This window comes from Myiozetetes cayanensis, unplaced genomic scaffold, assembly GCF_022539395.1.
Source record: "Myiozetetes cayanensis isolate MyiCay16 unplaced genomic scaffold, myiCay2020 scf20-37, whole genome shotgun sequence".
Lineage (NCBI taxonomy): Eukaryota > Metazoa > Chordata > Aves > Passeriformes > Tyrannidae > Myiozetetes > Myiozetetes cayanensis.
The window spans coordinates 8,495,357-8,512,471 of record NW_026087412.1 but is presented as its reverse complement, the minus strand read 5'-3'; the positions used below and the strand labels follow the sequence as shown (position 1 = coordinate 8,512,471).

The following is a 17,115-nucleotide window of genomic DNA, read 5'->3' as shown; positions in this document are numbered from 1 at the left end:
GAAAAAAAGAACTGCAGGAAGCTGTGAACTGCAGTATCTCCTTACTGAAGACAGAATGCCACATGGAAGAACAGATGGGTAATCCTTCCGTGATTATCCTCGACCACTGGCTGAAAGAAAAAGCTGTCACAACACTGAGGGCTGTATATAAAATACATATACAGCCATTCCCCCTCACTGATAGTAAAAGGGTTTTATATGCTATGAGATTATAAAGAAAAAGGGATGCTTTAATGTGATGGTGGAGGGAATAATTCTTCCATTTTCCTTCACTTCCTGAAGTGGAGCATATGCCAAGGTCCTGGACTAAATTTATCTCTCAGAAGGAAGATGTAACATATATTCCACACACATATTATGTATTTTGTATCAGTTGAATGGTGAACCTGCTTTTATTGTCTTTGACTATACTGACACAGTATAGTTAGTTGCTAGTTTATAGATACTGTAACCAGAATGAAACCCTGGTGTCAAAAATTTGGCTTTTGCATATTCATTGACACCACTGACTTTAGTTCTGCCCATGCACATAAGAGAGAACCTGAATTTTATAACTCACTTGGAGAGTAGCCTGATTTAAAATGAGTACATGGCAAAGAATCTTGGTTTTGTTTATGAAAAGGAATGATGGAAGAGTGAATGTCTGTGGTGCAGCACAACTGAGTGGTGAAGAAAATATATGTAAACCATAAAATGACTGAATTGGAGAATACAAAGTTAATGATGGTTCTGTGGTTCCAGAAAAATCGAGATATACTTCCTGTACCTTTAAAGTACAGCAACACACCAGCGTTTTAAAGCAAAAAGCAATGAGTTGGGAACTTGTTGCAGAGTAGTGACCTATAGTCCGAGATGGTGAAATTCTCAAGGAGTAATTCCCTGTCCCGTTTTGCTCGTTCAGATTTGATGCACAGACCCGTAAGTCTGCCAGCCTCCCAGGGAAAAGGGATATGTCCTCCACAGGCACAACGCCTCACTGAAATGATTAGCAGTGGTGTGCTGTTCTGGCTCACTGGTGATGGAAGAAAAAGAAAAAAAAGAACAAAAAGAACTTGTCACTTCAGGGAAGAAGCCCAAACCTTAGAAGATATTGCTACTGCAGCTGCAGATTACTCACTGAACACTGTTCGTGGCCTATTTTCAACCTTTTTTGTTCCTAAGGTGCATTACTTAGGTGTTAGGATTTTTTTTTTAAATCGTAGGAATATACACAAATTCTTCACAGATTTCCTTTTGAGTATATTAGAGATAACCATTCTTAGACAAATCAGTTCATTCATAGAGGCACCTTTTCCCCCTTCACCCTGATAACATATATCTGAAGTCTAAATTCTGATGTGATAGGGATATGACTGTTTTTAAGAAAAATGCAAATCCTCACTCTGAAATAACTTAGTCTTTCACTGATTACAGATTGTGTTTCTAAACCACCTATGAGTCAGACTGTGAGTTGGAGTTCAGATAAACCCGTAGTGTTTGCTCACCAGATGGACCAGAAGCTCTGCAAAGCAGAGCAAAGGATATTGCTTATTAACATTGCTCTCAACTTCACTTATTTCTTTGTACAAAGTCTGGTTACTTGATGCAATTTTAGACCATATCTACACTGTAAGGAGGAGGAAACAATTTTTATAACAGGATAGGAAAATCTAGCAAAGTAGATCAGACTAAAATGGAACAGAATATGGTTCTTTTTTAACATCATTTTAAGTAGCCAAGATTGATACCCCCTGTCTCTCAAACACACCCACACTGAATTTACATACCTGTGCAGTGGTAAAAAATATTTAAACCAATTATCTGCTAGGATTCTAAAGCAAATTAACCAAGTCACATTCGTTATCCTTGCTTAAAATATCATCTCTTTGACAGTTAAGAGCAACAAACATAATACTTGTATATTTAGAATCAAATCTGGGTTTTCTCATGTTACTTTGTGCTAGACACTAATCATCTCACCTAACATGGGCAACATTCTTCTGTGTAACCAGATTAAATATTTTCTAATGCAACACAGCTCACTCGAGATGCCACTATTCATGAATGTGATAATAAGAGAATTCCGTTTTAAGTTTTATGTAATTTCTCATTTTGGTTTGTTCTTTGGATTTGTACAGTTCAATTTTTCACTTTCTGTGATTTTTTTTTTAATCTTCAGATTCTCAAGATAATCAGCCTTGCCCTTTTTACTTTTTACTTTGGATCAACACAGAAAAAAGTAATTAGTGAAATTACACTCCTTCTATTTGGCTGTTTTCTTCAGCACAGAAGGAGGATGTTTTGAACAGTTAGTGGTCATTGGTCAGAGCATGGTTTTAAAAATGATTGCCATACCTACAGCACTCTCCTTTCCAGATTTTACATGATCTCTCTAAATACAGGGAAAGGAGGATGTTGAGGGAAGAGGTGCCTGCTCCTCTCCTCGCTCCACTTTTTCTGTCAGTGCAGGAGCGTCTCATGCTGGGGCTCCCGCCCATATGTAGGGTTGACTTTGCACCGAAGATTCAGAACTTTATGGCCTATAAATTATTGTGGTTTGGATACAAATCTTCTCTCCAGATGGGCTTTCAGTAGGACATATATAAGACTGAGCATGCACTGCTGTTCCTCCCTGCCTTATCAGTCTCAGTAATTATATAGAGATTAGGAAAATGCACACATTTTCCAGCATAAGAGCTGCCCCATAAAATCTGGAGAAAATTTACCAATAGCTCATAAAAATTTTAAGAAGCATGGATCACAAGTTCATCATAACTACTGCTGTGCTCCTTTTATAGAAAGCAGTGTTTCCCTGTGCTAAAGCATTGCCTGGTTTGGATGTTGATTTCAGGACTTTCAGCCATTGTAGGGCATCCGTTGGAACATGCCTTCCATTTCCCAGTGAGGTTTGCAGGATCAGAATCAGGCCCTGAAGCCGGGGGTTCTTCAGAGATCTCAAACATTTGGCCTGTTCAAAGACTCTTTTCTTCTGGCACCATGAGCATCTCCTGCCCTCTACAAGCCTGAGGGAAGGCTGCATGGGGCAACCACGTGCTAAGACCACAACTTCCTTTTGAAGAGAAAAACATTTAATCCCAAGTGGAAGACACTTCTATCTTGTATTTATCAGAAGATTTGCTTGATTCTATTTATAATGCCCAACTATTTGATGGTTTAGGATAAAAATTATCCATTGACTTCCCGAGCTGTGCAGACTCTGTCAGAACACTCAGGGAGACTTTGAATCCTTTGGGTTTTTTCGTTGTAACAGCTCATTTTGCTGGACTGCGTGACCAGCAAATCTGATGCCCATGCAACCATGGGGAAGCTTGGCACTGTCCAAATTTGCTGTATCACGGGCTCTCTGCCCACTAAGAGCAGTTTGCCATCACCCCAGCTGGCAAAGATGGACACTGTTCCATTACATGAATGGAAGGTCAGCCAGACAATGCTCTGCCATCACACTGAGAGGATCCTTTCCCTCCTGACTTTCCTGGAAGTTACTAATGATGTATTTTGACCTCTCTGTTTAGAAACACCTTGCAGTCAGTGACACTTGGGAGTGTGGCCCTGTTTGAAACTGCATGTTTGTGCTTGGGCCTGATTCAGGATTCATTGCTCTATCCATGAGGAGCAACTGCAATGAGTTGATGGTTTTGCACCAGGACAGAACTGCTGTGACGTGAGTATTGACCAGCATCAGAAATCAGGACAGGACCAAAAGAGCCCCCCATACACAGGAAGTGCTGTGTATGGAACAACCTCGTTTTCTCGAGGACACAGTTTACCACTAGAGACTCAATATTTGTGCGTTAGGAAGAACACATTATTTATTTCTAAACCTGATTCTTCCATCAGATAATGAGATTAGTATCAAAACCTGCAATATTAGCAAGTCTGTATGTCCAATCATGTGCACCTCTGTAAAGTACAATGCTTCTTACCACTAATCTGCCATGTACTTCATCTGCTTCTGAAACAGTGCAACAAAGGATAGCTCCCTCTGAAATTTTATTTGTAGCTTCACTGGATCATGAGGCAAATTCCCTTAATAAGGGATGCTTCTGAATCTTACTACTTGTTTCATTTTCTTCAGATCCGAAACTAAAGCACCTTCAATGCAAGCAGAATCCTGCTGGTCTCTGCAAATCCTACCTGAGTGTCATTTAAAAAAACAACTGTTCTTATCAGGAGATAATATTTTTTTCCCTTTGGATTTGGTTTGTAAAGTGGAATTAGGTTTACAAAAAGAGGCACTGTGCAGGTAGATTAAAAAAAATGCCTACTTCAGTACTATCATCAGATAATGAGATCTTTCAGATTAGAAAGCCAATAGCAGTACGGGAGAAAAAGGCAGCTGAAGTCGTCCATTATGTTCACTTTTTGAGAACACTGGGCATTTAATTACAGTCACCTTGTGCCTAAGCCTGGTACCTGCAAACCTCAACGTGCTGTGCCCTCACTCCCCGGAGGCCAAACCCTGCCAGTGACCTTTTAGCTTAACAAACAAACAAAAAACCAAAACAAACAAACAAAAAACCAAAACAAACAAACAAACAAAACAACAAAAAAAAAAACCAAAAAACAACATCTCAGTCTTGGGGAATCTGGACCATTTTTGCCCATGGCAGGGTCCGCAGCCGCCCGTGCCGGTGTTCGCAGCCGGGGGCTGCCGCTGGCCAGGTGAGGGGCAAAGGCAGTGCCCGGGCGAGGCGAGGCGAGGCGAGGGCGGCCGCGGCTCCACCGCCCGCCAGGTGCCGCCGCCCCGCTCCCGCCCGCCGCCAGGCCGCGTTCCCTCAGAAGATGGCAGTCGCCGCCCGCCCCGGCGCCGGCCGCCCCCTCCCCGCTCCTCTCCTCTCCCGTCTTCCCGCCCGCCGTGAGCCGCGGAGCGGCCCCGCCCCGGCCCCTTCCCTCGCGTAGGGCCGGGGCTCTCCTGCCTGCCCGCCAGCGGCAGCAGCCCTGCTCCCGCTCCTCCCCCGCCTCCAGCCCACCCCCTCCTCCTCCTCCTCCTCCTCCTCCTTCCTCTTCCTCCGCCAACCCCACCCCTGGCCCCGGGCTGCCCTGCCGCCAGGGCTCCCTGCCGGCTTCCCCATCCCCACGCGCCGCGCACACCTCCTCCTCCTCCTCCTTCTCGCTCCCTCCCTCCTTCCCCCCTCCGCCCTCCTCCTGCTGACGTCTGGCTCTGCCCGGCTGAAAACTCGGTGCCGCGGCGGATGCGGCGGCTCTCGGGAGCGCGGCAGCAGCAGAAGCAGCAGCGGCAGCAGCAGCGAAGATGGTGGCATCTCCGTGCGCCCGGCGGCTGGCGCGGCGCTCCCGCTCGGCGCTGGTGGCGGCGCTCACCGTGCTGCTCCTGCAGACCCTCCTCGTCTGGAATTTCACCTCCCTCGACGCCGGCGAGGAGCAGCGCGGCGGCCGCGAGAAGCGAGACCGCGGCGGAGACCAGCGGGGGCAGCCGCAGCGCCGCGGACCCGCCGCCCCGCACGGCAAGGCGATGGTAGGCGGGGGAGCGGGAGCGCCCGTGTGTGTCTCGCCGCGCCCGTGCCGGCAGCGCGGGGGGCGCGGGGCGGGCGAGGCGCGGTCGCCCCGGGGCTCGCGGTCCCCCCGCCCCGCGCGGGCGCCTCCCGCAGGTGCCGCGGTGCGGGGCCGGTCCGACCTCCCGGTGCGGGGTCCGGGGGCCGGGCTGCAGAGCCAGGAAATGCATCCGTGGGATCCTCTCCCGTCCCCGAGAGAGGGTTCTCTCCTCTCGTCCCGTCCCCGGCGCTGCCCGCCGCGGGCATCCCGGCATCCCTGAACTTCGCGGGAGAGCCGCCTGTCTCGCATCTTCCTAGGGATTTGTTTTACTGCTGCTTTTGTTTTTTCCACCCAGAAAACCGCACAGGTGCTGTTCTTTATTGCACGGCTCTAACAGGCCCAATAGGTGACGGGCAGTGAAATGTAATGCAATCATTTTATCAACCGCTAACAACTCAGGGATACTGAAACTACACACACAGGATGGGGACTCTGTCTCTTTCCTCTTTCTTTTGCAAACTCCCCGGTTTTCATTCAAATGACTCGGGCCTGAAACCGCAAGGGATTGCAAATCTGGCTCTATTGCCAGTTGCATTTTTGAATTTTCTAGTAGGCACTTGAAAAGGCAAATTAACAGTGTTCTTGGTCAGTTAATGCAAACCTTAGATATGTACCACCAGTACTAGTATTCTTCAGCTCTTGAGAAGCTTCCTTTGGTTTTCATTTAATTCTTTCAGCAGTAGGCTTATATTAAATAAGTCCTGCCTCTCAAAGTATGCATGCTTATTTTTGTCTGTTTCTATATCTCTGTTTACATCTTGAAAGCAAGAGCTTGGGGAGATGATTTACCCTGGTAAATGACTGTGGGTGTTTTGGCCACAGAACGGCTGGAGAGAACTGTGCCCTGAACACACAAGTACTCTGTCAGTAACGTTTGGGACAACTTTTATGAAAGGTGGTACATACCCATCCACTGTGTGCAAATCCTGCTGTGCTTTCCAGAGCTGAAAATTAAAATTCTTGTTTACTGAATTCAGTTTTTATCTCTACACGTAATCTGGGTAGTTGTCATCCTCATAAATGTAGCTGTTTAGGCTCCACTATTTTTCCTCCAGCACCCTACCCTCTACCTCTTTTCCTGTCTGTCTGGTCTTTTATTCTTTCATCTTTCAGTCTTCTCCAGCTTTTCCCTTTTCTGATCTCTCCACCGTGGTTTATCGAGGTTGGCGGATGCTGGTACCTGGGCAGACAGGGGGCCGGGAGGTGGCAGGCTGCACCTGGGGCTCCAGCCCTGCTTCCCAGCTCCCCAGGCTTTCTAGGAAATTATCTTCTTCTGTGGGCTCCGGGGCAGCGTTGGAATGTGTGCTGTTAGCAGTTGTCCTACAAACGTCCTGGCACAGTGTCCAGTTTGCGCCCAGCGCGCTGGAACAGGCGCCGAGTTCAGGGCCGAGAGCTAATTGTTTCCGTGCTGCTGACACGCAGACGTAGAATATGATTATTTTGACGCTGGCAGTTCTGAATCATGCCTTTGTGCATACAGTTTTGATCAAAGACCTAAAGATGGAGCACTGGGGTTCTGAATAGAAAACATGTTTTAAAACACATGCTGAGTTGCACCTATTTTCCCCTTGTTGTCTGAATGACTCGTATGGATCTCACTGGGCCGTGCTGCTGTGTCTGACTTTGGGAAGCAACAATGCTCAAGACAAGTGGCAGCATAATTGACAAAGTGCTTTGTCAAGAGGTGACTTGGTAATGCTTCTTCAAGTTTACTTTATGGTACTTGTGGCTTTGCTTAACCTGCACCCTGGGAAGTGGCCGTCATCCTTAAAATTAGATTAAAATGTGTACTTGGTGGAAAAGTGATAGGGAGATTGGGTTTGTGTAGATTTCTGCCTTAAAAACCTGGCAGCTGGCTTACATTGGTAGGTGAAGTTCCCAGGCACTCCTGACATGAAGATGTTGATTTATCTAACCCAGGCTATGTTGCCTGTCTCTGAGGCAGGCCCAGTCTTGATTTCAGACTCAGTTCATGAGGAAAATCTCTAATCAATGGAATTGCACAGTACATAATTGATGTGAAAGAAAATTGTCTTTTTTGCCTCTTGCTTTGTTTCCCCATTACAATGCAATTTATGTAATACCCAAGCAAATTTATTATCCTTCTCAACCCAAGTTGCCCACAGTTTGTGTATGTCAAATTGCTTTGCAACAGTTGGATAAGCTAGCTGGTGTGAATACAGTAGTTCCATTATATCCAAATGTCTTTGGGTTAAGCGCATCTTAGGGGCCCTTCACCAAAAAAAAGTATTGCTTTTAATGTGTCTTTGCTCTGTGAAGGAAATGGTGTGTTTTAATATATTTTGAGGAGTATATTTTTGAAAGGCTGCTAAATTTTTGTCTGTGATGTAGTACTTGATCATGTTTTTTTCCCTTACCCCACTAACTATAAGAGCGTTTATACTAAATAATTATGCAAACCAAATTTTGGACACTTTGCTGAAGGTAGTGCTTCTCAAACCTGTGTCTGAATGTTGCCATATGAGGTTACCATGTTTTTATTTACTGTGGTTTTAGTTTGTCTCTGCTCTATGTGCAAGACTGAAATGGGGGTACCTGTTTTACTTTACTGGGTTGGACGTAAGTAGTGTGAGGAAAAGAAACATAATCCTTTGAACCAGGTGCTTAAAGGTTATTCAGCTTTTTATTAAATGCTGTCAGATATGTGTAATAAGCAATATAATTTGGTAGATGAAATAACATTGTACCATAGTAAAAGGGCTACCCCCATACCTGTGCGTAATTGAATGGGAATTGCCAGCTTGGCAGGAAGAGGCAATTTTGAACGGAGCTATTTTGCAACTGAAAACACTTACTGTGCTAGATCCCCTGGCCAGCTACATCTGGAGCTTTCATTAGTCATAAGCAGTTTCCTGCAGTTGTTCCATATTTAATTAAACCAGCTTATAGATAATTTTAAAGAAGTATGAACTGTATCGTTAGCAGTTATTTCAGTGGGTACTTGCAACCATTTTTGCAGCTGCTCAGCACCCTTTGCACAAGCTTTATTCATGCAGCAAAACTCAAGCATTGAAAGCACGGAAGAATTGAGCTGAATTCTGAGAATGGTTTGATCTTTATGTAAGGGTCTTTATCTTTGAAAAGTGTGCAACACCTTTTTGTGAAAATACCATAAGTGTGCTGCTCAGTCTCAGGCCTTTTTAATGCAGCTTGCTAGCCATGGTGGAAGGGGCTTGTGGATGTTGTGTGTTGGGAGCCCAAAGGGAAGCAAATGGAATGCAAATCCAATCCCCGCTTCAGGGCTGCTGGTGATGAGAGGGATGTGACAGCAAAGCATCTGCTGTGGTCGCATCTCGCGCCCGGAGTTACACTGAGGGGCGGTTGTGGGTTGCAGTGATGCACTTGTGTTACCCAGCTGCGGCCCCTGCCTCGGAATTCAGCGTTGAAGGCCATGTCTGTGGGGACGTGCTGCTCCTTTGTGCCTCCTGGTACTGTTGGGTTTTCACTGCTGTCTGTTTTGCCATAAAGCAAAAATGCCAGTGCATTGTTACTGTGTCAGTTGAGTGAAATACAGCTCCTACCTGCTGGTGTTGGGATCAAAGCATTTCTTTAGTCTTAAATTTTGTGTATTCGTTTTAAAGAAACGGCGTGTTTCTTCCAGCGTGAAGCTGTCAAAGGAACCAAATGTATCGATAGCTCAAAATGTTCAGAACTGGAGAACGAAAAGGAAGTGTCATGCGTTTGGGGACAGTGAGTAGCTTTAATTCCAAGCAGAAGTTAAGCTAGGGAGAATAGTCCTGAGGATCGCTAGTGCCTCTCTTCCTTTTTATTTCTGTAGTGGGAAATGGGGTGTTTCTTTTTCTCCTGGGACTGTGTAGAGCAAGGCTGGGTCCTCCATGGGTTGATCAGCTGAATGTGCACAAGCACTTTATATTTTTTTCTTGCTTCCTTCCTTGCCAACTCCTAGTCGTGCATGCTGGGCTCCACCAGGTAAAGGTGAAATAAGCCAAAAGTGATCACAGTGTGTACCTAAACTCTGCAATCCCTGTTGGTTATTGAAGCAAGCAAAGGCATCCAGTGGATGCTGCTCTACTCCACGCTAACGGTTATAAAACCTGTGATCAGTTGTTGTAACTAATGGCAAAGTAGCAGCAACTCTAATGCTGGAGAACACTGGGGACATCATACAGCAAAGAAAACCCAGGAGCCTTTACTCCACTTTCTCTGAAGTCCATCCTTCGGTTATTTCCCCCGCCTTTTCAAAATGCTTCCCTAAACTAAGAATGGTGCAGAATTCACCTCGTATGTAATTCAAAAGCTTGAGGTTCTTTCAGGCTCTTTTGAAGTGTATTTGCCCCTGGAACTTTCAGATTCTGCTGGTGGATTCCCAGCACTGTTTAGCCAGAAACATGCCCTCAGCCTTTACCTACCCTCTGCCGAGGGTACCTATTTAAACATCTTCCCCTCTAAGAAGCTTGTTGATGTAGACATGTGGCTTCAAAAATTTCATCTCTGAACAGAAGAAATGAGGGAAAACCGGTTTGCAGAAAAGCTTTCAGACCTGAAAGGTTCAAAGAGGCTTAATGTGATCTGGCCATTTGCATGTTAATCTTCAGTCCAGCGTGAATCAAGCTCTGGAAACTGGGTCTCACTTGTTTTAATGCACCAGTCTCGTTGAAACAACTTAGTTAAGGTACCTTAAGTTATGAATAAAATTAATAATGTCGAGCTATTATGTGTCCAGAAATGATATATTTCTTAGGGAATGGGTCCATGGCAGTGACTTGAGCATTACTTGTTATCGGGAACTTAATCATGCTGCACTACAGCTTTAATAACAGTTGAAAAGGAGAATGGAGACAACTAATCATTTTGTAATGGCAAAGGGGGGGAGACAATACATCTGCAGCTGGAAGCTGTGTAATGATTTCTACAAAGTCTTAGCGCTTAACAAGGCACACGTTAATAAAACAAACAAATCTTTTCTGTAAGAGGACTAATGTATGCATCATTTAAGAGGAGTATTAGAACCGGATTAGATGGATGGTCTCCTGCAGCAGTTACCTTGTTAAGCATCTTCTCTGCAGGAGTGTGGGAAGGTGTTACATGAAATGGATCGGAAGTCTTTTTCAGGCCACTGGTGCTTTTTTTTGTTGTGCTGGTTTTTTATTCTTTAATGTATGATGGGATTTTGCAGATGTTCCCTTTGAAATAGAAGCGTTTTAATTTTTTAGCAAGAGAAGACCAGCTGTTGTACGGGAGATGTACAAATCCCATTTACTTCCTGTTAGCTGTTGCAAAATGGGTACTTTTTGGTGTAAAAGGCCCTCGTTACCTGCCACATGTTTTGGCTGTATTCAGAAATATGTTACAAAATATTTTTTCCCTTCATTGCAAGTCCGAGATCTGTGATATGACATCTTATTAGTGCCTGCTGAAGGGACAGGAGTACAATGAAAGCATAAAGTGAACTTTATTTGTACAAACAGTCAAATTATATAACCTCAAGGATTAATTTTAATCAAATACTTCCTAATTTTTCCTTACAGTGTTAAAATTAGATCTGGCACTTCACTGCAGCTCTTACAGTGACTCTTTAATTGGAATACAATGTCCTGTATTTTTTTCTTCTAATTTAGGCTGGTGGGATGTCTGATTTGAGCAGATGCAGGAGCGTCCCTGTGCAGATGGGTTCTGGTGTGTATAACTGCTTGTATTACTGGAGTTTGAGGAGCAGCACTGTCAAGTGTTTAATTCTGATTTTTACACTTGGGAACCTCAGTCCTTCATTTTTACTTAAGTAGTGGTAGACCTTTGATGCTGTTCCACAGAGCATGTGTTGAACAGGAGACTGCTCTGTGGGAGAAGGGAAGGCAGAAGTCCTGGTTGGCTAATCAGTCCTTGTGAAGTCGTTGAGACCTTCAGCAATGACCAGGACCAGCTTGTCATCTGCCATGCATTGGCATGGCTCCGTTAAAGTCAGTACAGACCAGCTGAGGTTTCTGGACCCACAAATGTAATTATTGTTATAATAATAGCATCAAACAAATAATCATTATTTTTACTCTCTCTTTTCATTTCAAAATGAGAAAATTATTTCCTCTTGGATCAGAGAAAGTAATTTACATTATGCACAATAATGGTCTACATGAAAATATAATTATTACTCATTTGCGTGGCACCATCTGGGTACTAGAAGCTTTACAGACACATGTGAGGAAAGGTCCCTGCCTTGAAGAGCTTACAGGCTGAATAGCAAGTATAACTGCTAGTGCTTAACAAGTCACATGTGGAACTTCTGCAGTATTACCATCAGGGACCTGTTCAGCACAGGACTTCCACAAACTCTTCTTCAGTGATTTCCACTCACCAATCGGAATTTCTCTGTGATTGGCACTATACAGCCTAAGGGTAGGATGAGTCAAAGCATTGATTAGCATGGATGGATCAAGAAAGAACTCAGCAAGAGTTCTTTATAACACCAGTGTTATAAATTGGCTGCCCAGTTTTTGGGCAAGTAAAGGATATTTCCAGGCTTCACTTGGAAGCACAAAATGGTTTTGGTGCCTTGTGAACCTCTGCCTCCTATGGAGTTATTCCCAGGCTTTACATGAGATACAGGACTGAATGCTTTACTGAGTTTGAGTATGGGCTAGAAGTGAAGAGACCAGGCCTTATAATTTTGTGGATATAAAACTTGAGGAACATGTAACATTACCTAAACTTATATATAGTGTAACCTTGCTGAGTACCGAAAGGGGCAGTGCAGGACAGTTAAATCATGTGACTTCTTATTTTTAGAGATGATTAGGGAATTCCTCCAAGGGATGAACTATTTATAACATGTCTATACTTTGCTGCTTTTTTTTTTTGGTGATGAAATTAAAACAATAAATGAATACCAGTTAATTAAAAAAGTTAGCTGAAAAAGATTTCACACTAGTGTGTGGTTGACTCTGAGGTCAGATCGTGAATGCTTCCCACATATATTTTGTTTTCAAGCTGCTGTTCTGTTGCTGTTCTATTATTAGAGAGTAAGTGGGATGCTTATTTAAAACAACTCTACAAAGCTGAATGACACTGCAGACTTCAGTTTAACTTGGATTTGGTTGAATGAGTCATGGGCAGTCATTTTTACTTCATGCTGCAGCCTTTGCTTGCCCTTCAGATGTACTTTTTGGTTCAGTTGTGTTGGTGGAATCTGGGTATTTTTCTTCAAGTTGGTGCTATTTGCTGACTTTTTGTAATGGTGAGTTTTAGATTTCATGCTCTCTGAATTTTTGAGAGGTCTCTCATTTTGTTCTTAAAACTCAGGCTATTTGTAGGTAGTTTTATTGTTTATAATTTCACTCTCTCTCTGATTCAGGAGGACACAAAGTTCAGTTAAAATATCTTTGAACAAAAATGTGGTTGAGGGGTGACTGTATTGGCTAAAGTCAAGCGAGTTCCCTGACACTCCATCCAGCCCACTGACCCTCACTTGGAGAGGGACAGACAAACCTGAAAAAATGAGATTTCAATGGCAAATTTTTGTTTCTTTAGAATTGTACAACCACATGTCATAGCGGGCAGTAGAGGCCATGTCTCACGTGTTCTACCTGTAAGTTTAGCTGTGTGACAACTGGCCACACCTCATGAGTTGCCCAGGGTCCTTAGTTATTTAAACTGAGGAACTTTTCCCTCAGCGTGGCAGTGTACCTGGAACTGTAACTAGCTAAATGGCCACCTGCTAATTATGGAAATGTAAACTGGACTTCTCTGTAGAAATGGAGTGTTACCAGAGATACGGATTGGAGTCATCTTGAACAAGCCTGTAAATAAAAAATAATCTCTTACCAAGCTGATATTACCTGGTAGAAAAAAATACTCTCAAGAAAAATAGCAACTTGTCTGCAAAGATCCATATTTGGGGAGCTGGAGATGAATCTAGGCACCTAATTATATTGACTTAGATGCTTACAGGCTTAAAACTTTCTATGTATGTGTGCCACAGCTGTTTAAATATGTAAATATGAATTCGGGTGGCTACTTAGGGCATCTAAGTTCAGCAGCTTGGCCCACAATATGTAAAACCCAAGCAAACAAACAGAAGAGGAGTAAATGTAGTAAACAAAGCTGTTAGTGTGTATACACTAGTAGAGTAATAATACTTTGCACAGCTACTGTGCCTCAAATTGCTCACATTTTGGCATTCACTTGAGTTGAGTTTAGTCACTCAGTTGCATAAATAGAAACTTGGAGGTGCTGCCTGCTAACAGTGAACATGCAGCAGTACCTCAGCAATGAACTGGCTTTTTGGCAGTTTTACAACAAAAGATATGCAAGTCTTCAGTGCAATATTTTGATAAGTCATTGGTTCTTATTAAAATAATAATTATGGTGATAATTATAACTGCATTTGGCTCTGACTGAGCTGCTGAGTAGGGGACAGCAGGAGGAGGATTATGAAATATTCTCATAAAGCCATCTGAATCCTGCTCTTTTAGCTCTGTGCTCACAAATGAGGAAGTTTGTGTCTGCAGTTCTGGCATGTCATGTGCCAGTACATGGCAGTGCCCGTGTGCTGTGTGGGCACCCATAGGAGTGAGCTGGAGCTTCCCATGCAGTCTGCCTCACAGGCAGATCATCATCCCTGTGTTTGTGTTTCTGATGACAGAGACATGATCAAAACAGGGTTTTACAGCAGTACTGTGATAAAATGGTGTAATAAGCTCAGGGCCATCTGGCTTTCTGTGGTCAGCTCTGTGACGTTTGCGGTGTCTGCGCCTTCATAGCAAGACCCTGTCATCTCATTCCCAAAGGCCCAGCTTAGGCACCAGTAATATTGAAAACAAAGGCAATGTGGTAGGTTTTACAGGTAGCACTGTAGCTATGATGACACTGCCCTGAGCCTTTCTAATCTAATTCAGTATTAAACATTTATACTGGCCAGGCTGCCACCGCATGACCTCCTGTGCTAAGTGACTGCAAGTGATTAATGACTATTTATTAGGAAAAGATGGTCTCAAACCTGCTTACTTTACAGGCAGTGTAAACAGTGATTTTCCCTCCTCACTCCCCAATCCCCAGTTATAAAATGTGGTATTTTTTATCTTTTATTTCTTTTGAAGTTGATTTTTTCCTCACCCCTGGATATCTGAGAAGAGCAAACTGCACTGGCCATTCCCTGCTCCTCTTGTGTGAAGCTGCAGTGGCCATCTAGAGTGTGAATTTTGGGTGCTTGCTCCCCTTAATTAGGGTTTCAGTGAGATGCCTCATGAAACAGGCAGGAGGACAGTTAGTGCAGGGTAAGTCTGTGAATGGGGAAGAGCAGAAAGGTCAGCTTAAGGCTCTGTGGGACCTCTGAGAGTGCAACCAGTTTAAAAGCAGGAGAAGTCAAAATGCGTTTATCATGCTTTTAGAGAACAGGAACTTTCCAGAAGGGAATGTCATAACAAATGGTCATTTTAGAGGCAGTTGATGCAGAGAAAGAGCCAGGTTTATTTGACATTTTGGGTAGGTTCCTGTAGCCTGGGACTTTAGTTCTGAAAGTGCTGTGCTATCCATTGGCTCAAAAACATGTTCCACACAGTAGAATTTGACTCAAAGGTATTTACTGTGAAAGTTAAGTTTGTTTACCCTTAATATAAGTAAAAAGTGCTTTACTAGATTTCAGACAAGTTTGACAAGGTTTTTCAAAGTGGTTTGGGTTTTGTCCATTTTAGTACCATCACCAGTCTGTCAGACTGAACAGTGATCTCATGCTTTCAGAATGTTATCAATAGGTTATTTTGTAGTTTAAGTCCTTCAGGAGGTGTTCACTTTATAGTTGCACTGATGTAAGTTTACAAGAATTCTCACATCAAAGACTTGTGAATGAATATAATTGTAGAGGGGGAAAAAGGGTCTTGCAGGTCAAATGGTTCTTCAAGGTCTCCATATTTGGACAGTGTGGACAGCTCAGCAACTGCTGGAGCATTTTGTTGCTTTTGAAGTGTCACTGTAATTTCACAGTGAGTGTTTGACCGTCACGCACTGTCCTCTAGATGCTTTCTGTTTGTGGAGTGTGTGTCACTTGGATAAGTGAAAGGAAGTCCTTGAATTTCATGTCCTGGATTCAGCCTCTGAGTTGGGTTACCAGTTTAGTTACCAGACCTAGGCAGGCTTTGGTCTAAGTTCTGCCACCTAGACAAATCCCTTCAGTGCTTTGAAGCCTTTGGTAGAGCAAGGTGCTATGTACTTTTCTTGTTAGTAGATGTTTGTATTTTGTTCTTAGTTTTATTATAGTCCTATGTATTAAATTCCTCCTCCTCCTCCTTGACGAATTCACTCCTGTTTCTGGAGCTTTTGTCAGCAGTTGCAGAGGCTGGTTCAAGGTCTAGTTGGAAGTTGCTGGGAGTGATGGCATTGACTTCAGTGACTCAGCTGCAACTGTGTTGGTTAGGAGGTGGATTGGTGTACTCCAGGTCTCTATTCCACACCTGGTAAATAGTAACTCCTTTGTGGAACACTGTTTCTCTCTCCTCTGACTAAATTGGTGTGGTTTTGTCTTCCTTGCTGTCATTGCTAAGCTGCTTTCTTCCGAACTTGTAGCTGTCCAGTTTGAAAGGGTGTTTCCTGTTTGCTTAAAATAAACACTTCTGCAGCATTTGCCTGTTTTTTACTGCCTGCAGACAGGAAAATGTGTCCTCAAGTGTTCAAATCCGTTGTTAGGGTGGTAGTTTCATAGGAACACAGAGGTGCCATAGGTGTTTGAATCATCTCTGTAGTAGCGAGTTGGTGGTTTGGTGGTTTTTGCGTTTCTCCCCTTCCTGTTTACTAGGGTAGAATGTCTTCAGGGCTCTGTTTTGCACTTCTTATACAAACAGAGGCAGGAATACATACATGTATTCCACAGTGGCCAAATATTTGTGAGTCTTGGTGCTGATTAATATAAGCAAGAGTTGCCCAGTCTAAGATTTTCCAGACTGGCTGTTGCCTAGAAATATTCTGCTTTGCAGCATGCAGTTTAAATGAGTCGAGGACTTGGCAAGTCATCACTTCATCAAGTTCGTGCTCTTTTAGTAGCAGATTCTTTTAGAAAATCTTCACGCTTAGTTTTAGTTCAGACTTTGATCATAATCCTGTGTAAGCATGATGTGTGAGAGATTTTTGTACAGGACTGATTTTGAGACACCTCTGCCAGTTAAATTTCATCATTTTCAGTGTGCTCAGGTGTTTGCTAAAGGATGAAGATGTTGATGAGAAAGAACTTGAGTAATACAGTACACTGAGAATAAGCTGTGGTTCTTCAGAGCCACTGAATATTTTCACTGGGAACTGGAATGCAGACTTGAATGTAAAATGAGTCAAGGATAGTCTTATGAATATGATTGTGTTAGGGTTTTTCTTTAATACAGTCTTTGTATTTTTATTTAAGTTGTTAAAGTGAAAAGGGTCTTAAAATAAACATCGTTCTGTTGTTCTAAAGTGTACTATGATAAAAAAAAAGGAGAAAAGGTAGTATTTGATAGCAACACTTCTTTAAGTGGGTTTTATTTCTGTAAACCTAAAAGTGATATACATCTGTGATATAAATTAAGCAGTAATTTAAAAGTTAAAAGGTTTGTATATTATTTTAATTTT

The 17,115-nt window shown here is 43.2% G+C and overlaps 1 protein-coding gene across 2 annotated transcripts in view; it reads left to right on the top strand.

Annotated features, from left to right (window-relative positions):
- The first annotated feature begins 5,251 nt into the window (after positions 1-5,251).
- The window catches only part of XYLT1 (xylosyltransferase 1), a 175,188-nt gene continuing 163,324 nt past the window's right edge, over positions 5,252-17,115 (top strand). Inside the window, exon 1 of one of the 2 annotated variants that reach the window (XM_050317853.1) lies at positions 5,252-5,473. In XM_050317853.1, the coding sequence (XP_050173810.1) occupies positions 5,252-5,473 (222 nt within the window). The remainder of the gene's footprint in view (positions 5,474-17,115) is intronic. The other variant, XM_050317854.1, reaches the window with a different exon arrangement.